We start from the raw sequence: 24,515 nt of genomic DNA on the forward strand, positions 1-24,515 counted from the left end.
TTTCATCTCATTTCTTCTCTCTTCTTAAATACACTATCATATCATAAAAATGTCTATGTGGTATCCTATTTAATGCAAATGAAACTCCCATGGAAGTCCCACTGATACTTGCCCTAGTGGTTGTGCTCTTATTTCTTCCACCCTATTAATGTGCAATGCATCTATATTCATCTTTCTCTTGTCTTCCCCTCTCCTTTATTTCTACTATTATAGTGATTTTTTGCCTATATTGATCGAATGGAGATATGACACTTAGGGGTAATGATTAAAAAATTCTTCCTTTCTATAAATTTTAGTATCATTTAGGCCTTGTTTCACATGGCTCTGGCTCCTTACTATGGTGCACATAGGAGTCAAAGTTGATGAAGCCAAGAGCCGCCCCTTCCATTGTGCCAACAATGTTAGAACTATGCCCACCGCTATGCCTTTTGTTGTCTGATGCTATTGTGTGCGCCATGTTCGTGCGAGTGCGAATTGTCTTGGATTTAGTTTTTACCCGTCCCTGCATTTTTGGAGATGTGATTATCAATCAGCCAGTTTGTTTTCCAGCTTCGCCATACATGTTCGTAGCCGCTAGCAGGACAAACGCTTGGATTACTTATCATTTTGTGCCCGTGTTAGAGGTCTTTACCCATGGTCTCTTCATACCAACAATGAGTTACTTCATGAGAGTTCAGAATGTCTGGATCGTTCAACTCTGCATGAACCCCAATGCCAGTATGCCAAAGACGTCTCCTGTTATGCCAAGAGGTCTCCTGTTTGGTTACTATCCTTAGTTCTTAGAGACGAAGCATTAGTTAGTTATATTGTAATGTGTCAGGAAAGGTGATTGGGTTATTTGTATCTTTGGATTGTTTGGTTTTGCTTGTTGTTTCATTTTACCAATTTGAATCTCATGAATGTTCTCCTTGAGTTCCAGTTTTAAATAATGTCCACAGTATTCTCTATCTTTATTCTATTCTCTATATTTATTATATCATTACAACTAAAACCATACTGTAATAGTATTTTTTTAAAATCACTGCACAACGTTAGTAGAAGAAATGCTATATGCAAGAAATGTCATTCTAAGCCGTGCATCCTTGATCTGTGGTCGAGATGAAAGAAAGAGGGATGGGGCGTCGTTACAAAATTGTAGCCAAGTTACTGTTTTTCGAGAAAAATTTGTAGTTGGCACCATAAAATTAGCAAATGGAGATGTGGTATTGTTTGAATTATCGTGGTATTGTTTTTTTCCTGTTGCAACGCACTATGCATGATCCTAGTAAATGAAAAGTTTTAGTAATCTTAGTTTGTGACCACAAATTGAGTCTACTAGCAGCCTGTTTGGATGGACTAGCACTATCAACTAGTTCTATTAGCTCCTATAAGTGGACTAATGAACTAACAACTAGCTCATGACTAGTAGGCTAATAAGTCTACCTGTTTGGGTGATTAGGGACTAAAAATTAGTCAACTACTCCCTCCATCCACAAAAGAATCTAATTATGGGATCCGTACCGACCGGACAAGATCAAGTTTATAGCAAATATTATTAATATTTATGTCTATAAATAAATTTATTATAAAAATATATTTTATAACTAATCTAATGATACTTATTTTATATCGTAAATGTCTATACTTTTTATATAAATTTAGTCAAGTTCAAATTCTTTGACTCCTCGAAAAACGAGAATTACATTCTTTTGTGAATGGAAGTAGTAGTTGTTAATTCTATGGATCTAAACAAAGCCTGGATTTTTATCGAATTTTGCTAATTAACAGCCCTTACCGCCCAAATGTTCTTACCCAAAAGGCTAAAATGAAATGCCCAACTACGTGGTTATGTTTTTTAATAAAAATAGAAAATAAGTCATATCCTCCTCGAAAATCTTCCCGTCCGACCAGTCGAGTCTCTCACTGACCAGCGCGCACAGTCTGCAAATATTCTCTTGGGCCTCGCGATGACACCGTCCCAACCTACGAATGGCCTCAACATCGCTTGAAGGTAGGACTGCTTTGCGGTCACGTAATGTCTGTGACCCTGATCAGGTATGCGTAGGATACGCTTCCTTTTTCTTCGTGTTTTACTTTTTGATTCCCTATACTTATATGTTTTGCTTTATTTTCTGTATTTCATGAGATACATATGGTGCTCATGTACTATGTAACGTTTTTTCATGTTATTGATTATTTAACATGTGATGTTCTTCAATATTATTTAATTAACTTATTTTCTATTTAATTAATTTATTTATTTATTTCATAACATTATCATTTATTTTTGTTCCCTTTTTCTTCATCTTTACTTTACTCTAATTAATTATTTTATTCCTTATTTTCATGTTTTGCTCTTTCATTTCTATATTCCATGATATACATGTGATGTTGTATTACAATAAATGAGATGTTCTTCGATTATCTTTCAGTATTTCATTCAATACTCGTCAGATGTTCCATACTATATTTTAGTTTGTTCAAACATTATCCATGTGATGTTATATTAAAATTTCATTAACCTTGATACATGTGATGTTCATGTAGTACACACGTGATGTTCTATGATGTATTCTTGTTTGTATAGAATTTAGATAGTATAGCTGAGATATTCTTTAGCTATCTTTCTGTACCCATGTGATTTGCTTTTTAATTTTCATTTATTACATGATTTTTTAATGTTGTTTTCCCTTGCTTAACTATACAATTAATTTATCCATTTTTATGTATCTCTAGCATCTATTGGTTGATGTGATGTTTTATGTTGTATTTTAGGATGCTCATGTAGTATATATTGGACATTCCACGATTATCTCTGAGTACTCACATAATACTAGTGAGATGTTCTATGGTATATTTTCGGTTTTTCAAGTAGTATACACATGATGTTCTCTTTTATTTTCCTGGTTACGTGGATATTTTCATTTTTATAGTTTTCCCTTATGTTTTGTTTCGACCTTTATTAATTTATTTTCTAGTTAAGTTATTTATTTTTATTTCTATATACTCATAGCAATTATTTTTTATTTTTTATTTCTCTTTTTATTCTTCTTTATTCTGCGCTAATTAGTTATTTTTATTTTTTCATTATCATGTTTTTCTTTTCTACTACCCCGCCCTAAAAAGAATACAACTATGTGTTGCGTTCAACGAAAAGTGGTTCACCTTTGACTATGTTTTTAGTGAATAATATTCATAGTTATGTCTTTAAATTAATTTATTATGAAAAATATATTTCGTACTTAATCTGATGGTATTTATTTGGTATCATAAACATAGATATTTTTTTATCTATAGTTGGTCAAACTTAAGGTGCTAAAACGTGACACTGCAGAATTATATTTTTTGGGGGGGTTGGAGGTAGTATTTCTTATTTTGACAATATACTTGTGATGTTTACTTGGTATACACATTGTTCTATGATATATTTTAGGATGTTCACGTACTCCGTAGTACACATTTGTTCCATAATATGTTTTGTTTTTTCCTTTTACTTTTCTTTTGATTATTACCTTTTTTATTCCATTCTTTCTTTTATATTATTATTTATTTTTCTGTTAAGTAGAATTTTTATTGTACGAGATTTTTCATGGTATATTTTAGTCTAGAACATTATTTTTGTGAGGATAGAATGCCTTTTCTTTTGACTTAAATGGTCTAATACAATTTAGTAATATAACTTTTTTGTAACTTAGACGAAATATTCACCATGTGGCGATGGAGAATGACTTTATTTAGCCACAAGTTCTGGTCAATGCACTCTACACACTTTTTTGCTCCTATTTTCTTTACCTCTGATATACCTTCTTGTTTTTTTCCTATCCGGAACGCAGGAGCGGGGGCAGGCGGGGGAACTCTTGAGAATGCGCTCACGAGCTGGGCCGGGCTGGCATGGAGCGAGAAGGTGGGAACGCGCGAGCTGGGCTGGGCCGTGGGATGGAATCGCGTGCTGGCGCGCGAGAAGATTCCGTGGTCGGCGTGGCACTGGCTGCCACCCGGTCAGACTGCAGTCGTCCCCCATCCTCCTCCGTTAGACTGTCTCCAGCAGGCAACGCATCACGCGATCTATACCCAAAATGCCTCTTCCATGTGAAAGAAACGGCCTCCAACAGAATACCAAAACACCCCACCCATTTTGCATACGACGCTCGCCGAAATGCAAAACTGCGTCGTCGAGAGAGACCCGACGCGCGGAGACAAAAAAATGTGGCGAACGAGCAGCCGGCCGGGGAGGGGATGGAGGAGCCATTGCCGCTGGGAAGAAGCGCCGCCAGGCGGCCAGGAATAGCGCCGCTGCTACTGGGAAGACGCGGCGGAGGAGAATCCGCCCACGCTGGGAGATCCGCCCACACTAGGAGCCATGGCAGAGGAGCCCACGCTGGGAGTCACGGCGGCGAGATCCACCGCATCCTTGTCGGAGAAGGCTATCGCGTCTGTCGATGTTTGACCACCGATAGCCTGCCACGGGGGTCCCCGGGGCAGTATGTTTGGGCTTCAGCGTATACGGAACTCGATGGTTAACGCAAGAGATAGTCGATTTATCCTGGTTCGGATCCTCGATCTTTGATCGAGTAATAGCCCTACGTCCAGTCGGTGTTAGCCTTTGCGTTGGATTGATCATAAAGTGTTGTGTTGTCCAATTGTCCAATATCCCCTTCCCTAGGAACCCTGCCCTCCTTTATATAGTCAGGAGGTTAGAATCCTAGTCGGTTTACAATGAGAGTTCCTAGTAGGATTATAGAATAATACTACTACTAAGATTACAGGGGAAGAATCCTAGTTAGACTAGGTCTTCTCTCTTCCTTGCGGGGTATCCCATGGGTCCCGCACCGACAAGCCCCTGAGCACTTCATGGTTGAGTTCTGGAAGCCTCGTCTTGTTCCTTCAAGTCTTGTCGAGCAGGAACAAGCGTCGTCCGAGTGCTTTCTTGAGCGAAACCATATAGCGCTTCGTGAGATCTCCGCGTGGTGTGTACCTTTTTGAAGAAAAAAGTACTCCAATTTAGGTGTAGCCCCCGAGCCTCTTGCTGTTTGTCACAAGGAGCTAGAGGGTCTTTTCTTAAAATCTTCCTGATTCTTTGTCAAAGGACTCCTGAGTGTATACCCAGATTCTTTGTCAAAAAGAGCTCGGATATAGTTATGTCCGGGTTCTTTTTATCGTGTGGACTTGAAGTCATCTGTCTTGAATGAGTCTTCTGAGTGATGTGCGCTTTTTTTGAAAAAAATGCACTCACTGAGTGTAGCCCCCGAGCCTCTTGCTATTTGGAACAAAAAGTTGGAGGGTCTTGAATCTTATGTCATTTGAAAAAACTGCTGTCTTGAAGTAGTCCTCTTTGTGACGTGCGCTTTTTTCAAAAAAGTGCACTCACTGAGTATAGCCCCCGAGCCTCTTGCTATTTGGAACAAAGAGTTGGAGGGTCTTGAATCTGAGTTGTTCGAAAAGAACTGAAAACCTCTCCTGTTGCAGCCCCCAAACATTTATCCGGGTTCTTTTGTTTAGAAAGAACTCGGAAGCAGGGTCTTGGCATATTCTCTGTTAGTCTGTTGTTGTCAGATGTAGTTGTATGGTGGTGGTTGAGTGTAAATGGTGTTTGTTCATGAGTTGTACAGTGTTGGTATATCCTTTCGAATATGCTTGTCTTTGAGTACTGTTCCTTCACGCCTGAGTCTTCTTTCATTGAATTCTGTTTTTTCACTATGTCCTTTGTTAGGTTTATTCCGCTGGTGCTCCTGGTCTATGTGCACCGCTTCTTTGGCATATAAATATCCTCGTTCTGTGCTATTTTGATTCGTCGAGAATTTTTGTTGCGTGGTCCAAAGTCTCCATAGTCATGAATATGGTAGTTTGTGAAGTAGAGCAGCCTCCGGGCGTGTTTTGTCATCCTTGTGTATCTTGCCATAGCTGGAGGGAGTCTTGTGATAGGGATTAGAGGTAGGCTAATCCTGTAGCAGCATTGTACTTAGAAGTACGTAGCGGTAGTTGGAGGGAGTCTTGTGATGTGGGATGCGATCCTTCATCTGGCAGTTCTGGGTTGATCCTCGTCGCCTACCCTGAGACTGTCTGGTGCAGATCAGCACCATATCTAGCATCAAATTGGACTTGGGTAGATAGATGCCTGCTGGCCTTCTCTACTCCATGTTGTCCCGCCGTGCTGCTGATTTCCGCCTTGGATGCACTGCGTCCATCCTTTGAAGAAAACAGTGTAGCCGAGGGCGGTTTGTTCTACCGAGTAGCAATTTGGAACATGTAGTCGTTCCAGAGCCTAGCTGTGTCTGGGTTCCTCTTTGCTACCTTGCTTGTCATAGTACCAAGTTTGTTAGGTCTTGTAAGATGTGTAATCTTGTATCTTTTGAAGTCATTTGTAATAGAAAGAATCTTGTCTTCTGAGTTGTCATTTTTTATTCTGCTGATTTCCCGGTTGTCTATGATATTCCCGGGTTCTTTATGTTAGGACCGGGTTGTTATGTTCCTTGTGAGGTAACCTTTCGTTGCTTCATGGCTGATGAGCTCTTTTTGCAGCAATATGGTAACTCTGCCGTTTTGCTGGATGGATAAGTCCGAAATCTACCCGTTGAACTGTACCATTGTGTGGATTTGTGTCTTCCATCATTTTAGCTGTGTCAGTAAATGGACCATTGCGTTCTCACACTGTGTTTTAATGGGCCCGGTGGGCCATGTTTTACTGCTGTAAAATTTATTTAAAGGCCTTTCATCTTCTTTTTCTTCACTGCTCCGCTTTTGCCTTGAAACCCTAGTTTTCAGAAATCCACCGCCGCCATTGTTGCCGTCACCTGAGCACCGCCGTCTAAGCCTCATCTTTCCCTAGTGCCTTTTTTATTCCGCTAGTACATGGGTAGGAAGAAAGCAGCGAGTAAGTCCTAGGCGACCTTTGTCGACGAGGAAGCATAGCTTTCCGTGATCGAGAACTAAGAGTTCATGGCCATGAGGGCTACCCAGAAGGTTTGGCTGGCTCCAACGACGACTAAAGACCAGCTTCACGAGCTTGTTGGCAATGGTCTGATCCAGAGCAAGGACATTGCTGAATGGAGGGCTCCAAGTGAGCATTGGGTCCCTGCTCTAGGTCCTGGTGAGATTATTCTTTTCATCTCCTTTATCCATGCTGGACTTTGCCTCCTGGCTTCTGCTTTTCTTCATCGGTTTCTTAGCTATTTTAGGATTAGCCTAAATCATCTTGCTCCCAATGCTGTCCTCCATCTTTCTATCTTTGTTCATCTTTATGAAACTTTCCTTGGAATTCCTCCTTCTCTTTCCCTCTTTCGTTACTTCTTTTGTCTGAAGCCCCAACCTCGCTGTGATGACACTAGCATTCTTGGTGGCTGCGGGATTCAGTTTCGCTAGAGTTTTAAAAGCAAATTCTTTGACTATGACCTAGTTGATTCTGTGAGAGATTGGTGTGCTGACTGGTTTTATGCTACCAACTTGATTCCTCCCCTTTCCGTTCACTTTGGATCTAGTCCCTTGGTTAATGACCGATGGGAAAAGAACCCTATGACAACTGCTGAGCTCCAAACGATCAAGCCTTTTCTCGAGAGGATTTGCACTTCGAAATAGCAAGGCTTGACCGACTTCGGGATTATTTCAAGTTTTCTTCGCCGTCGAGTTCAACCTTTGAAGGAGCGCGAACATTATGGTTTCGAGTACTCTGGGGCAGAGGACCCTTCTCGTATGGTCCCTGCCCTTGAGTTGACCGACGAGGAGGTGCTCGAGCGTCTCCAGAAGATGCTGAAAGGAGTAAGCATCGTTCCGCTTGCTGTCCTTGAGTACAACGCTAAGAACCCACCCCCTGCTGTGAGTTATTCTTTTCTTTATGCGGGTACTTTTGATTCTCTTTCGTTGTATCCACTTTTGCTTAATCTTCCTTGTCTTGTTGTTTTACTCTTTTATAGGAATTGGGGTGTAATTTCGCTGATCCAATTCCCCTTGATGATCTCCCTGCACACGTGGAGGCTGGGGGTAGTCTTGCTGGGGCGTCCTTGACTAGTAAGTTTCAAACTACCATGATGCTTCCTGGTGTTTCTTCCGCATTTTCTGACGTATATGAAGAGTATGTTCCTCGTCCAATTCCTCGAGCTCCTCGTACTTTCAAAAAGAGGGGTCGAGCGGATGGTTCTTCTACTGCTCCATCGGCTGCCAAGAAGTCTCGCCAGTTGAGTACTCGCCTAGGTACTCCAGTTGTAGCTAGCATGCTCTTAGGTGAGCATATTAATACGCTCTGTCCCTTTGTTGTTTGTTTTTATCTTTGACCGAGTACTTTTATCCTATTTCAGCTGGTGTTATGGGGGCCTTGGTCGAGAGTAAGGAAGAAGAGGATGATGATGCGCCTCTTGTCGCGCGTCGGTGAGTTCTTTTCTTGTTTTCCTGTTGTTGAACCCCTCCTTTGTTTTGACTTTGGTCTTGATTTCTTTGTAGTAAGCGGTCATCGGGTACCAGTTCTTCTAGGGCTCTGGCACCGAGTTCTTCTATAGCTCTGGTACCGAGTTCTTCTAGGGCTCTGGTACTGGCTACGCCGCTCCTATCACCGAGTGGTGGTGACATTTTTGCTACCATAGTTCCTCCTGTGAGGTCTTCTTTTGGTCTTATGAAGAAGAAGATAGCTGAGTAAGTGATTCCTTGTTATGCTTCTTTGCTTCTCTTTTCGTTTTTTCCTGACTCATATTCTTATCGTCGATTTTTCTTATCATCTTGCAGACCCTCGCCTTCCCTTAACCCTCCGCTGACTTCTTCTCAGTCCTCTGACCTGCCTCTGCATGCTAAGTCTCGGGACTTGGAATGCTCGGTCGGCGAGGTGGCTGTGAGGGAAGCTGGTTCCCCTGCTGCCGCTGATCCTGTTGCTCCAGAGGTGACCATGGGCCTAGCGGCGGGTTTATCTGAGGGATTGGCCATGGCTTCCCAGGAGATTGCCCTGGTCATGCCTTCTTCACCTCTGGTGGTCCGCCTTTGGCTGATGATGTGGTGCAGTAATTTGATGCCACTCATTGACTGTCGGAGCTGACTGCCGCCTAGGGAAGCTTGTCGACCCTTGCGACTTTTTTTGGGAAAAGGCTCCAGGTTAGTTTTTCTGCAGTTCTTTCTTTGGATGTTCGTTTCTCTTTTCTTATGTCCTTATGTCTTGTTTCTCTTTGTCTCTTTTTGCTCAGTCTTTTTCTCATTATCATACCGGCTTCTTTTTCTCATCTGAAAACAAGAAAAAGTTGTCTTATGAGGTGAGTACCCTGAAGGCAGAGCTTGACCTCTGTCAGGCCGAGTTGGAGACTGAGCATCTAACGCATCAGAAGGAGGAGAAGGCTCTTCGTGCCTAGGTGGTAGAGGTGGAGAAGCAGAAGGATGTTGCGGTGGAGTCCATGAAGAACGAGTAAAAAGGTATTGCGGGTTCTGTTTGTTTCCTTTTGTATTCTGACTTCCCTATCTACTGACTTGTTTTTCTTTTGTACTCTGATTTTCCTTTCCGCTGACTTGTTTTTGTTGCCTGGCCTAGCTCTCCGAGTTGAAAAGCAGAAGCTCTCGGAGGGTATCGAGGAGATGAAGACACTCATCCGCACTAACTAGAACAAGGCTAAGGAGGTAATTACTTGAGCTGAAGAAGAACTCACGCTTGCTAAGTTGATTAGGCGTGGAGCTAACAGGGATCTTGTGCAGGCCCAAAAAAACTATTCGAGACTTGACTGGTAAGTTGGCGACGGCTACTGATAACTGGAATGCTTTGTGGAAGTCTTTTCGGTCAGTAGCCGACCTTCTCCGGACTCCAGCAGATGATGGTCAATCTTGGGCTCAGTTCATTCCCCAAGTGTCGACCCGTTTCTAGGAGTTCGTGAAGTAGTGTGCCCATCTTTGTACCAGGAATGTTCTTGCCTAGGTCCGGGTTCTTTCTCGAGACTTTCCTTTATCCAAGGTTGCTGATGAAGTCGAGAGCCAAGAGTATCTGGATGCTGTTGAGAAGTTGGAGCCTGAGGTTGATGATTTAGCTAGGAAGATTGTAGATAATCTTAACATTGATGTTTCTTCTCCTGATGACAATGCCTGATGTAATCGACCTTTATATTCCAGCTTCTGTAACAAAACACTATACTTGAAAACTGAATGGAGATTTTTTTATTCTTTGTTGATGTCTTCTTTGTCTATATTTCTTTGTCTTATAAACAACCTGGATTAGGTAAATCATTGTCTTGACAAACTTTATTGATCTGTCGAGTGCTTCTCTGGCTTTAGTTTGTGCCTGGTAAACAACTCGGTATATGTAGATTAATGTTTTGGCAGACTTCCTTGATTTGTCGAGTGCTTGTCTGGCTTTCGTCTATGACTTGTAAACAACTCGGTATAGATCGTTGTCTCGACAAACTTTTTGTTCTTGTTAGCACTGAAAAGACTTAGGACATTTCTAGCTTCTTCTTTTCGGCTTAACTCGGAGTGTGGTCAGCATCTGGTCCTATCTGTGGTTTCAAAAACATCCTAGGATCGACAAGCCCCCGAGCACTTCATGGTAGAGTTCTAGAAGCCTCGTCTTGTTCCTTCAAGTCTTGTCGAGCAGGAACAAGCATTGTCCGAGTGCTTTCTTAAATGAAACCGTGTAGCGCTTCTTGGGATCTTCTGAGTGTAGCCCTCAGCCTCTTGTCATTTGGAACAAGGAGCTAGAGGGTCTTGTCTTGTAGTTGCTCTGATTTATGTTCAGGCTTAGTTTCAGTCGTTTTGCTTTTTTGGTTCGGGTGTTAGCTTATTAGCTACCCTCATCGGCGGGCTCAAGCATCTTTTCAGCTCTTTTGCTCTCGGTCGGTATGCTCAGGCGTTTTTTCAGCCATTTTGCTTTTTGGTTCGGGTGTTAGCTTATTAGCTACCCTCATCGGCGGGCTCAAGCGTGTTTTCAGCTCTTTTGCTCTTGGTCGGTATGCTCAGGCGTCTTTTCAGCCATTTTGCTTTTTTATTCGGGTGTTAGCTTATTAGCTACCCTCATCAGCGGGCTCAAGCATGTTTTCAGCTCTTTTGCTCTCGGCCGGTATGCTCAGGCGTCTTTTCAGCCATTTTACTTTTTGTTTCGGGTGTTAGCTTGTTAGCTACCCTCATCGATGGGCTCAAGCATGTTTTTAGCTCTTTTGCTCTCGGCCGGTATGCTCAGGCGTCTTTTTAGCCATTTTGCTTTTTATTTCAGGTGTTAGCTTGTTAGCTACCCTCATCAGCGGGCTCAAGCATGTTTTCAGCTCTTTTGCTCTCGGCCGGTATGCTCAGGCGTCTTTTTAGCCATTTTGCTTTTTTGTTTCGGGTGTTAGCTTGTTAGCTACCCTCATCGGTGGGCTCAAGCATGTTTTTAGCTCTTTTGCTCTCGGTCGGTATGCTCAGGCATCTTTTCAGCCATTTTGCTTTTTTGTTTTGGGTGTTAGCTTGTTAGCTACCCTCATCGGCGGGCTCAAGCATGTTTTCAGCTCTTTTGCTCTCGGCCGATATGCTCAGCTCTTTTGGAAACAACTCGGGGAAAGCCATAATAAGACATATGTTTGTCGAAAAAGAACCATCTTTATTGATCATGAATATTGATAGGTCATAATAGTACATATGTTGTTGATGAGCGCTATCTTTGTTGATCATGAACGTTGATCTCTTGTGGCTTGTATATATATTTTCCTTTGAGTTGTTTTCATGCATAGAATCTTCGTAGCTAGCTGATGTGCCATGTATTGTTGACTTCTTTTTCGTCTTCAGTTATCAACTTGTATGTGCCCGGTCTGGTGACTTTTGTGACGATAAAAGGACCTTCCCATGGACTGAGTAGTTTATGGAGTCCGTCGGTTTTTTGTATTCTTCTTAGTACTAGGTCTCCAACTTGTAATGATCGAGACTGGGGATTCTTGTTGTAGTGGTGCCTTAATCCTTGGAGGTATCTTGCTGATTGAAGGGTAGCGTTTACTCTGACTTCTTCTGTACTGTCGAGCTCTAATCTTCGGTTTTGTTCTGCTTCTCCTTCATCATATTGCTCTATCCTTGGTGACGTCCAGATCAAGTCGGTAGGTAGTATAGTTTTTGATCCGTAAACTAGGAAGAAAAGGTGAGTGTCCGGTTGCTCTGCTTATTTGAGTCCATAGCCCCCATACGACCTTGGGCAATTCTTCAATCCATTTTGATCCATAGTCTACTAGTTCTTCATACAATCTTAGTTTTAATCCGGCTAGTATGAGTCCGTTAGCCCTTTTGACCTGTCCGTTGGCCTCTGGATGTGCGACTGATGCGTAATCTATTCTGAAGCCGCAGTCCTGTGCCCAACTTTGGAATTCTATGGCTATGAAGGGAGAACCCAAATCTGTGATGATTCGATTGGGCATGCCGAAGTGGTGCATAATATCTTGGATGAACTCGACTGCTTTGGCTGCGCTATATTTTGCGAGTGGTTTGTATTCAATCAACTTGGTGAACTTGTCAATTGCTACGAAGATGTACTCGAAACCGCCTTTTGCTTTCTTGAGAGGTCCTACTTGATCCAGCCCCCAGCAGGAGAAAGGCCAAGCAAGTGGGATGTAGATGAGGTTGTGAGCTGGCACATGAGCTTGTCTTGTGAACATTTGACAACCTTTGCATCTTCTGACGAGTTCTTCTGCGTCTTTCAAAGCGGTTGGCCAGTAGAAACTGGTGCAGAATGCTTTGCTGACTAGTGTTCTTGAAGCGACGCGATTTCCATAGCAGCCTGAGTGTATTTCGTCTAGGATCTCTTTGCCCTCTTCAAATGAGATGCATTTTAGGAGTACTCCTGATGATGTGGCTCTTCTGTAGAGCTTGTCTCCCACTAGGACGTAATTCTTGCTTCTGCGAACAACTCTAGTAGCTTCCTCTTTTTCTGCTGGCAGCTTATTCTGTTTGATGTAATCGATAAAAACCTGGGTCCATAAAGTGGTGATTACCAAAATCTGGGTGCCTTTAGCTGAGATTTTAGGGGTTATCTCACCAGGTTGTTTGATAGAGGGAGCTGATAACTCCTCTATGAATACACTGGGTGAGACCTTTGCCCTGTCTGATCCAAGCTTGGCGAGGACGTCTGCCGCAATATTAGAATCGCGCAGGACGTGTAGAATTTCTAATCCTTGAAAATGTTTTTCGAGCTTTCGTATTTCTGCACAGTAAACGCCCATGTTTTCTTTGGTGCAATCCCAATCTTTGTTGACTTGATTGATGACTACTGCTGAATCGCCGTATACGAGTAAACGCTTGATTCCAAGGGTAATTGTCACTCGTAGCCCGTGGATGAGGGCTTCGTATTCTACTTCATTGTTTGTAGCTTGCCATAGTATCTAAAGGACATACTTGAGTTGTTTTCCATCTAGAGAAATGAGGAGAACGCCTACATCGGCTCCGCCTAGCTTGAGTGATCCATCAAAGTACATCTTCCAGTGATCAAGGATGGTACTTGACATTGGTTGCTGAATTTTTGTCCACTCGACAACAAAATCGACCAGGGCTTGAGACTTAATTGCCTTCCGTAGGGTGAAGTCGATATTGAGAGCACCAAGTTCAACTACCCACTTAGATATGCGCCCTGTTGCGTCTCTATTGTGCAGGATGTCTTCGAGTGGGAAATCTATCACCACGGTAATCTTGTGGCCTTCAAAATAGTGGCGAAGCTTACGTGAAGTGATCAGGAGGGCGTAGAGTAATTTTTGCACATGCAGGTGCTGGATTTTTTATTTTGATAGTACTTTGCTGATGTAGTATACGGGGCATTGTACTTTATATACACGCCCTTTTTCTTCTCTTTCTACGACAATCGCTGTGCTGATCACAGTAGGAGTTGCCACAATATACAGCATCATATCTTCGTATTTCTTCGGAGGTGTGAGAACGGGTGAGGAGGTGAGGTATGCCTTAAGCTTCTTAAAAGCTTCATTGGCTTCTTCTGTACACTCAAACTTGTCTGTCTTCTTTAGTAGTTTAAAGAAAGGTAGCCCTTTTTCGCCGAGTCTTGATATGAAATGATTAAGGGCCGCCATGCAGCCTATTAGTTTCTGCACATCTTTGATACTTCGAGGAGGGCCCATTTCTGTTATGGCCTGAATTTGCTTGGCGCTGGCTTCGATTCCCCGATGACTGACCAAGAATCCGAGTTGTTGTCCTGATGGAACTCCTAATACACACTTGTTTGGGTTCAATTTCCACCTCCACCTCTTTAGATTTTCAAAGGTTTGCTTTAAGTCTTCAATTAGTGTATCCGGGTTCTTTGTCTTTACTACTACGTCATCCACGTATGCCTCTACGTTTTTGCCGATTTGTTCACCAAGGCATGTTTGGATAGCTCTTTGATAAGTGGCTCTAGCGTTCTTGAGTCCAAATGACATGGTCTTGTAGCAGTAGGCACCAAAAAGAGTGATGAAGGATGTTTTGCTCTGGTCTTGTTCCTTTAATGTGATCTGGTGATATCCTAAATAGCAATCAAGGAAGGATAATAGGACAGATCCTGCTATTGAATCAACTATCTGATCAATGCGTGATAGTCCGAATGGATCTTTCGGACAGTGCTTGTTGAGATCTGTGTAGTCAACGCACATGCGCCACTCGTCCGTGTTCTTTTTCTGTACTAGAACTAGGTTCACTAGCCAATCTGGATGAAAGATTTCCCTAATGAATCCTGCCGTCATTAGCTTTGTGATTTCTTTTTTAATTGCTGCCTTCTTATCGGGTGAAAATCATCGTAGCCGTTGCTTCACAGGCTTGGAGCCTTCGTTGACATCGATTCCGTGCTCAGCCAACTCCCTTGGGACACTTGGCATGTCGGCCGGCTTCTAGGCAAAGATATCTTTGTTGTCCCAAAGAAAGTTGGCGAGCGTGAGTTCCTATTTTGCCGAGAAGTGGTCACTTATGGTTGCCATTTTGGAGGGATCACCAGTGCCCAAGTCGATTTGCTTGACATCGGCTTCTTTTGGTGGTGCGAGGATGCTGGGCTTTTTAGCTGGTATCTCTAGTTCTTCTTGGCTTATTTCTACGGCGATAGTAGCTATCTCTTTTCTTCCGCTGGCGGTTTGTGCTTTTGCTACAATTTGGATTGCCTGAACGTCGCAGTCAAAAGCGCGCTTCAAATCACTTCTCAGAGAAAGGACACCATTAGGCCCTAGCATCTTGAGCAATAGGTATGGATAATGTGGTACTGCCATGAATTTTGCTAGTGCTGGGCGCCCGAGGATTGCATGATATGATGAATCGAAGTCTGCAACTTCAAACTTGATGAACTATGTGTGGTAGTTCGAGGGGGTCCCAAAAGTAACCGGTAGAGTGATCTATCCAAGTGGCATTGCTGCCTTGCCGGGTACTATGCCATAAAAAGGTGTGCTTGTTGGTATAATCATCTCGGCGAGTTGTAGTCCCATCTTCCTTAGAGTTTCTGAAAAAATGATGTTGAGTCCGGCTCCCTCGTCGATTAGTACTTTTGTGACAGTTATACCGGTAATAGTTGGGTCTAGAACCAGCGGGTAATGGCCTACGTTTCCTATGCTAGTCCATTGGTCTTCTCTTGAAAATTGATTTGGATACTGTGACCAGTTGAGATATCTTGGAGTAGCCGGTTCTGCTGCCATGATGGTTCGCAACGCTAGCTTTTCTTGATGTTTGCTTCTGGAATCTAGAACTCCGGTAAAGATTACTGCTACTGTCCCCCTGGATTTTTGGAATCCCTTGTCTTCGTGATTGTCTTCTTCTTTTTTCTGATTGCCCTCTTTGGTATTCTCCTTACTATCTTTTCTTGTGTATCGATCTTTGAAGGTGTAGCAATCTCCGATGGTGTGATTTCCTTTGGGGTGCAAAATGCAACGCATGTTTTCAATGTCGTCATACCTCCTGGGCTTGGAAAACTTCTTTGATTTGTCAGTCACTGCTACTGTGTTGTCTGGTCCACGTTTTCTTTCCTGATGTCTATTATTTCGAATATTTTGCTTGTCCGGGTTGTCTCGGTTGTTTCTATCCGGGAATCTTTCTCGTGTCTTTTCCACTGCGGTAATCATCTTTTCCACTATTTGTCTGAATTCTTTATTGTTTCTTGGGTTTTCTTTGTAGAAGTCTTGAAATTGCCACCTAGCTATGATTCCGTGAGAGAAAGCTTCAATTACTTCTCGCTGGGTGATATCATGTACTTGAGCTCATAGTTCGCCAAATCGTCGATAGTAATTTCTGAGACTTTCGCCTCCTTTCTGCTTGAGTCCTTTTAGCTCTGTGTGGGTGATTGGGTGTGTAATGATACCCATGAAATTTTCACAGAAAGCTCTTTGCAAGTCCTCTCAATTTTTGATTGATCCTGGATTCAATTTGTCAAACCATTGAAGAGGCATAGTTTCTAGGGCCATGGGAAAGAACAAGGTCTTGATGTCATCGTCTCCTCCGGCCAATTCAATCGATTGCGAGTAAATCCTAAGCCATTGCTTTGGTTCTATCTTGCCATCATACTTGGAATGGTTGGATGGCTTAAACTTGTGAGACAGTCGTATTGAAGCAAGTCTGTTCGCAAAATAGGGGAATCTATCGTGCGTTCTAGCTTCTGTGTATTCTAATTCGGTGCCCCCTTCTTGCCAACTGTTGTCTTGGTGAGAGTAGTTTTGCGTGGTTGTCCGAGTATGTGCTTTGCTTCTGGCCTTTCTTGGTTGTTTGACTCGGTCGTTTTGACTATGGTTTCTTCTGCTTTCTCTATTGTGACTTCCACTTGGTCCAAGTCTCTCAAAAGCGGACTTCCTTTGATTTTGATCTTCCTGCTCGTGAGATGTTGACCTATCAGGTAGTCTTGAGTGGGCCCTTCCATTGTGCGTCCTTAGGACTGTTGATCGGAGGAAGTCCTGGAGCTGTTCTTGTTTTTCATTGGGATGTGAAGTCGCCCTGAGTTCTTCTAGTGCTTCTCAGATCTTATCGTAGGGTGTATTCGCTGCTCGTCCTTCTTCGACCTCTCGCTCTGATTTTCTTCTATTGTACTTGGCTAGGTCTGACTCATATTTTATCCAAGCTTCCTTGCGCTGCTTAGCACAGCGTTGACGTCCTTGTTTTAATTTGTTCTTTCTTTCTCTGGCTTGCCTCTGACTCTCGGTCTCACCATCGTGCCCCTGGGTAAATGGTGATATATTGGACTCAGATTCATCCGAGGACCTAACGTCGGGCGCTTTTGGGGTACCAATGGTGATCGAGGATGGCGAATCATGAATACTTCTCGAGCGTGAGTTGTTCTGTCATTGGTGTTGGTTTCCGTACTGTCAGAGTTATTGATAACTTCAGTAGAGGCTTCAAGGTCACAGATTGAGTCTCCTTCTTGGTAGGGTAGAATTGTCATTGTCGTATCGTCGACTAGTCGGGTGTCGCCATCCTCAGGAACAGAACCTGGCCAGTGGACGATGCAGTCTTGAGATGTTATAGTTAAGATGATACCTTCCTAGGCTCCTCTCAGTGGCATTCTAAGCACTAGATTAAGAGATCTTTCGAGCTATGCCTGATAAGACGTTGCCATGTTGCGAAGATCGAACAGAAAAGGACCCGTCTTCTTTAAAGTACTCTGAGTGTACCTCGAGTTCTATTCTTGATAGGTTGATGTCGTGTACCGGAGCCTTATCGGAAAAGAACTCGGTTTTCCGAAAGAACTCGGATAAGACTCCGTCTCGGAAGCGGAGCCCGAGTTTGAATCGGATGCGTGAAGTCGCGAAGTCTGAGTTGAATCGGATATCGCGAGCTGTGCGAATCTTTTAGCAAGTTGATATGTCGTAGTTGCTGAAATAAAATAGTCTTCATGGTGATCCGAATCTTCGAGGAGACGGCTTTTGAGCTTGCCATCGTCACCTGCCTCGCAGATCCATGAACCGAAGATGAAGGTTGATCCCGTCGAGAAGATCATGTTGTCGAGGTCCGTCGAGCTCTCGGATGCAAAGTCGCCGAATGCCCCTACCTGGCGCGCCAGCTGTTGATGTTTGACCACCGATAGCCTGCCACGGGGGTCCCCGGGGCAGTATGTTCGGGCTTCAGCGTATGCGGAACTCGACGGTTAACGCAAGAGACAGTCGATTTATCCTGGTTCGGACCCTCAATCTTTGATCGAGTAATAGCCCTACGTCCAGTCGGCGTTAGCCTTTACGTTGGATTGATCATAAAGTGTTGTGTTGTCCAATATCCCCTTCCCTAGGAACCCTACCCTCCTTTATATAGTCAGGAGGTCAGAATCCTAGTCGGTTTATAATGAGAGTTCCTAGTAGGATTACAGAATAATACTACTACTAAGATTACAGGGGAAGAATCCTAGTTAGACTATGTCTTCTCCCTTCCTTGCGGGGTATCCCGTAGATCCCGCACCGACAGCGTCCTCGCCGGAGAAGGCCGCCGCGTCCTCACGGGAGCCGGCTTCAGGGATGGCGCCGCCGCGGAGATCTGGGGCTTCGGGGATGGCGCCGCCGCAGAGGCTCGTGCTCGCTGGAGAGGCCCGTCGCACTAGGGACCTCTGCCAGCGTCGGGGAGCCGCGGCGGAGGGGGGCCGGAGGTGACGAAGACCGGCGGAGAGGCAGCGCCTAGGACCGCACGGGGGTTTCGTGCGGCGCGGGGGAGAGAATGAGGAGAGAAGGACGGGTTTTGGGTAGGCTGTTGGAGGATGAGAGTTTTAGGTCCGAGATCCTTCTACTGTGCGTGACCCATACTATAGAATAGGTCTCTTATTTGGGTCTGCACTGTTGGTGATAGTCTTACCGAACGAGCTATGGCTAGCCCTGAAAAAAATACAGCTTTTTTATATGGTCTTTTTTCATAAACTTACCTGTACGACCCTAAAATGAAATTTTCTTCCTTATACAACCTTCCGTTCATTTTAGGCACTTGACGGTATTAAATCTAAGGTAAAATGATCATTATACCCACCCTTGATGAAAAAAATGCAAAAAAATTTTTTTGTTTGTTCTACTTTTGAAGAAATATTACGCAAATAAATTCCAAAGATGGTAATGGGCTCAGATTCAAACTGAAACCAACCTCAAACTATCGATCTGTTCGCTGGTCGGTTTTTGAGCTGCTAAGCTCTGGTTTATTGTGATAGAAAAAATATTGTTAGCTGACTGATAAGTCCTGACTGAAATCAATAAACGAATAGGCTGTATAAAAATACAGCTACCGCCCTGAACCAGTCTAATCCACCTACGAATACTCATAATCCATACCGAACCAAACTGGTGGGTGATTGTGCCCCAAATCAGACCAAAACCATGGTGGTTTTTATTTTTGACAATGAAAAACCATGGTGAGCACGGAGTGCACCAGAGCTGCAAGGCAGCAAGCCAGCGTCCTCTTTCACACGTACGTACGCAGAGCTCTTTCACCAGAGCTGCAAGCGCTTCGAACTCGCATGCGTACGCAGTACGGCAGACGGCCTTGGCGGCCGCGCAGGCCTTGCCGGCGCTTTGAGAGAAGGTAGCGGATGGACTCAGCAGTACGACAGCAGCAGCGCCGCCGGCGGGTGGCCCAGCCAAAGCAGAGGCGGGGGCGCGCGCGGCTGGCGGGGCCTGTGGCCGCGGCGCAGGGCAGGTGGCAAAGTCACGCGCGGAGGCGGCGGAGGTTCGTGGCCGCGGCACGGCGCAAGCTGCGGAGTCGCGGAGGTTCATGGCCGCGGCACGGCGCAAGCGGCGGAGTCGCGCGCGGAGGAAGCGGAGGCCCGCGGCGGCGCTTGCTCGGGAGCCCGAAACAGACTGAAGCAAACTAGATCGATCCATTCTACTGCCGAGCCGTGCTGGCCATCGGAGGTGGCAGCCGCGCCGGGCTGGGGCCGGAGATCCCGGCGGCGGCGGCGGCCCCCACCCGCATCGCTCGGTCTAGGTGTCTTTCCGCCTGCTGGGTCTCGGTTGGATGCGGCGGTATTGGCAGAAAGAGCAGAGAAGGGCAATATAGACATTTCATGTACCAACCGAACAAAGGGAATTATGTATGTCACTAAAACAAATCAGTGTTGTATTTTGCACTAAAAAAATTAAACTTTCTTATCTAGCATTAAGTTGAAATTTCCTTCGCTCGATAGCACTGCCATCCATTCTGACTAGTAACGACGTAAGTGGATGGTAAAATGACATAAATGTTCTTCTTCGTAGCAGAAATACATCATGCCAAATAGGAAAATAATAGATGGACAGGTTGTCAAATAAAAAGATTATAAATATCACAATTATATTGTGAACTAAAACATGGGATTTTGATAATCCAAGTCTGCAAATAAATAAATAATAAATTTTAAATTCTAAGGCAAGAGCAGGTCCCGCTGGGTAGGCTTAGCACGGGAGGGATTTGCCCTGTCTAGTTAGCTTGGTCAGAAATTGTTTGATGCAGTTTAGCAGCTCGCTCATCTCAGTTTGGTCAGTCCTATATTCTTTTCAGGTCATCGCAAGACATGAAGACAACAAACAAATATTTCTCCACAAATGCTTAGAATAGTATAGGTTTGAGCATCTGGTAGCCAATCATCTAGAGTTCTCCACAATTGAACATCAGAAGCATACAAGTACTCGTATTTCTCGCCCAATCACCAAAACTACGAATTATTGAACAAAGGACTTCGTTGGGAGCACTGCTTGTCTTCCCAAGCTGTTGGATGATGTAGCCAGTTGAACTCGGTTAGCAAAAAAAAGCATTGCAAATCTCAAAAATAACAAGTGCAAGAAAACTCTATCCCGTTCCAGATCCAAGAACATGCCCCCGCAATCCTCTTGATGTGGCCTGAGGAGGTTGCCCTGTGGCCTGTGTGCTGGGAACCGCCACCGCGCCGCCTCTACCCTGCTGCTGTCTGGCCGGAGGGGCCGCGCCGCCTCCGCCACGCCGCGGGCTAGCCAGAGCGCTGGCCCGCGCTCGCCCCATCGCCGCGACCGCGCCACGGCCTGGCTCCGCCGGGTGAGGTCGTGGCGCAGTTTATGCTGGGCGCCGTCGGCCGCGAGATCCTCTGCTCCATCGTCCTCTCCTCATTCTTCCATCAATCTAGGGTTTGGTGTTTTTTTCGTGGAAGAAAGTCACAGGAGACAGGAGCGCTCGGCCGCTCGGGAAGTCAAGAGGGAGAAATTAGATACGTGAGTAACATAGGGTATATTGGTCACACTAAGAAAAACTGACACGGTCAAAATAGTCGACTAACACATGAATGGATAAAATGTATGGTAGTGCCGTATAGAAAAGAAAATTTTAACTTGATGTCATATAAAAAAAGTTTAAATTTTTAAGTGCCAAATATGAAAGACTGATTTATTTCAGCGCCAAATACATAATTCTCGAATAGCTTAGCAGACCTGATAGAGGAAGAAAATTTCGATTTAAGGCCATACAAGTATTTCAAAATAAAAAAAGGCCCTACAAAGAATATGTATTTTTTTCAGGGCAAAAAGCTCTTACCAAATTGAGATCGAAAACCTGGGCTGCGGCGGACTCGACTGTAGCAGCAGCCACCGAGAACAAGATGGCGGCGGCGTTGCCGCAGCTGGACGACGAGATCGTCCGCGGCATGGCCATCGGCGCTGTCTTCACCGACTATGTGAGTTCCGATGCTAGAAGCCAACCCACCTATTCCTTGGAAGTTTTTCGCCTCGCACTAATTCGTCGTCCAAATCGGTTGCAGGCCGGGAAGATAAACTGCCTCGACTTCCACCGCAAGGAAGATCTCCTGGTCACCTCCAGTGACGACGACTCCATCCGCCTGTACAACATCACCAGCGCGACGTGGGTACCCTAGCCTTTGCTTGATTTCTCCTCACTTTTTTGATGCAGCTGTAATGTGTGGAATCTAATGTGTGCGAAGGAAAGTGTTGGCTCTACTGATTGATTTCAATGGACAGTTCGTGTTGCGATGTGATTTTTGGGTACCCTACTGCAAGAGATTATAGAATCATTTTTTTTTTTTGTTAGAATTAATGTTACTGAAGTAGGTGCTATTGAAGCTAATTTCCTAATGGGTAGATGCAGCATGTTTGGCAATGACCAGTTAACATTTGATAAATATACATGGGTTATGCCTTAGTGTTGCTCTTCTGTCATGTTGACCATATTGATGGAGATGTGATTTACTTGTGCTGTCAGGCAACATTTGTTCATTACGGATGTTTGATGAAATCTTTGGATCATCCAGCAGTTTAGTTTTGATGGCCCTGTTTTCCCTAGTTCTGTCATTGTTCTCTATGGCCGGTAGAAGTTTGCGTTGTCATATGTACTCCATCAAAGTATATTTAGTAAGCCACCAGTAATCAGTGCTAGAACCTGCTGACTATTGTTTCAGGTTGTTAAAGACTACATATCACAGGAAACATGGTGCTGACCGTGTCTGTTTTAGTCATCATCCAAGTTCTATCTTATGCTCTTCACGATACAACCTAGAGTCTGCAGAGTCACTTCGTTATCTGTCATTGTATGACAACCGTTGCTTAAGATACTTCAAAGGGCACAAAGACAGGTTTGTTTTATTTTTCTTCTGATGCTGCTGCATTTCTTGTTTGTGGCAACACATTTTGAGGGGCAGATGCTGATAGGTGTTCCCTTTCATCTCAGGGTCGTTTCATTATGTATGTCACCTGTCAATGATAGCTTTATGTCAGGATCACTTGATCACAGTGTCAGAATATGGGATCTTCGCGTAAATTCTTGTCAGGTTGGCTACCAATCTTGGGCGGAACTTAGTTGATGAGCTCACTATAGCAACCAACTATGCTTAGTTTACATTTATGAGATGAAAGATGCCCTTTATCCTCTAAGCTCTTTCATGCTTTCTCATTTATCATTCAGGGCATACTAAGGCTACGTGGTAGACCTTCTGTTGCATATGATCAGCAGGGACTTGTTTTTGCTGTAGCAATGGAAGGGGGTGCTATTAAGTTATTTGATTCCCGATCGTATGACAAGGTATGTAGTGAACATAATACAGAATTTGTGGAAGGGGTGTGAAATATTTATCTTGTGAATCAATCCAATTTCAGGGTCCGTTTGACACTTTCTTGGTTGGTGGAGATACAGCTGAAGTTTCTGACATCAAATTTAGCAACGATGGCAAGTCTATGCTTTTGACAACAACTAACAACCATATATATGTTCTGGATGCATATGGAGGGGATAAGTTGAGTTATATTATCTTCCCCTTTTCTGTGCTTCAGATACCAATCCTTTTGGTGCACATTTCTGATCTTACATCCTTTTGCTGATATCCCAATGTAATTTGCAGAGGTGTGGCTTTAGTTTAGAGCCATCTCCCAATGTAACAAATGAAGCTGCTTTCACTCCAGATGGTCAATATGTAATTTCAGGTAATTGCATATTCTGGTTCATGTGGAAAATTGCCCTCTAGTTTCCCTGCACTTAAGGCCTAATAAGGTGCTTTTTTTTTAAGCATCTCACCTTCTGCTTTTTCTTTGCATCGCTTTTGTGGATAGATCTGACAAGTAACAAGAATTCACTATGTTATTGGCCTTCAGCTTCACTTTTGCCATTAACCAACCATGTATATTTAGGAACCTATACTGCCTCAAGTGTTAACGTCCAATAAAAAAAATGCAGTGATGATCATTGTATCATATGATAGTATGTTGCACTTACATCGTTCTAGCACATCTTAGACTTTACGCATATGCTCCTATGAATAAACCTTGGAAATTTGAATGTAGAAGATGATTTTTCCCAAGAGAGCTACCTGATATGTTTGGTTTTGCAGGATCAGGTGATGGAACCCTGCATGCTTGGAACATCAATACAGTACAAGAGGTGCTTTTCTTTAATCAGGCTTTTAACATGTGTAATGTGTTGTTAGGTTGCTATGAGTCTTAGTGTCAGATTTCTTTTGCAGATTGCTTGTTGGAACAGTCACATTGGTCCTATTACAGCATTGAAGTGGGCCCCTCGTCGAGCAATGTTTGCAACTGCATCAACTGCCCTAACTTTCTGGATTCCCAACCAATCGAATTAGAATTAGGTGCCTGGAAAAAGAAGGGATGGAATTTCATATATGTTAACTTACCAAGTGTTTATATCCTGTTCTTTTGTCCAAAAGATAGATGTCATGTATGAAATCACTTACTTCATTACCATCTGTGGAAACAATGACATAGTTCCAGGCAGATACTTGTTGTAGCGCTGCCTTTCTTATTTATATATATATGTACTACTAATACACTTGCCTGTTAAATTGCTGTAATGACATAGTTCCAGGAAGATACTTGTAGGGCTCCCTTTCTTATTTATATGTACTACTAATACACTTGCCTGTTAAATTGTTGTGTTCTTAACGCGCATAAAGTTGTCTTGGTGATTTACTCCAAACTCTACTTGGACTTCTGCTTCGAAAAACAGGCGCTTGTAACTTATTCTTTTTTGCCCTTGCTGGAACCACTAATATACTAATATGGGCATGTTGGAGAATCATTTTGTTGCGGGCATGTTGGAGAATCATTTTGTTGCGTAAACAGTGCTTATTGCTCAAGCTCCTGAAATTTAGGTTTTGGAATATTCTTCTATCATGTCGTGGCACTTTCCTTGCTGGCATTTTCCACAAAAGTCATAGAAGATGCTGGCATTTTCCTTGCTTTCTCGAGTATACT

The 24,515-nt window shown here is 43.7% G+C and overlaps 1 protein-coding gene across 1 annotated transcript; it reads left to right on the forward strand.

Moving 5' to 3' along the window:
- Positions 1–21,315: 21,315 nt before the first annotated feature.
- On the forward strand, positions 21,316–24,088 carry LOC136518260 (protein ANTHESIS POMOTING FACTOR 1-like). Its single transcript, XM_066511900.1, has 9 exons — positions 21,316–21,472; positions 21,557–21,657; positions 22,211–22,384; positions 22,480–22,579; positions 22,714–22,830; positions 22,905–23,040; positions 23,145–23,228; positions 23,633–23,682; positions 23,765–24,088. The coding sequence occupies exons 1-9, from the start codon at positions 21,398–21,400 to the stop codon at positions 23,882–23,884; spliced, it is 957 nt and encodes a 318-aa protein (XP_066367997.1). The 5' UTR covers positions 21,316–21,397; the 3' UTR covers positions 23,885–24,088.
- Positions 24,089–24,515: the final 427 nt, after the last annotated feature.

Source organism: Miscanthus floridulus, chromosome 17, assembly GCF_019320115.1.
Source record: "Miscanthus floridulus cultivar M001 chromosome 17, ASM1932011v1, whole genome shotgun sequence".
Classification (NCBI taxonomy): Eukaryota; Viridiplantae; Streptophyta; class Magnoliopsida; order Poales; family Poaceae; genus Miscanthus; species Miscanthus floridulus.

Coding starts and splice junctions, on each gene's coding strand:
- LOC136518260 (XM_066511900.1), top strand. CDS start 21,398: ATGGCGGCGGCGTTGCCGCAGCTGGACGACGAGATCGTCCGCGGCATG. Junction 22,385..22,479: donor TTCAAAGGGCACAAAGACAG/GTTTGTTTTATT, acceptor CTTTCATCTCAG/GGTCGTTTCATTATGTATGT. Junction 23,229..23,632: donor TGGTCAATATGTAATTTCAG/GTAATTGCATAT, acceptor TTGGTTTTGCAG/GATCAGGTGATGGAACCCTG.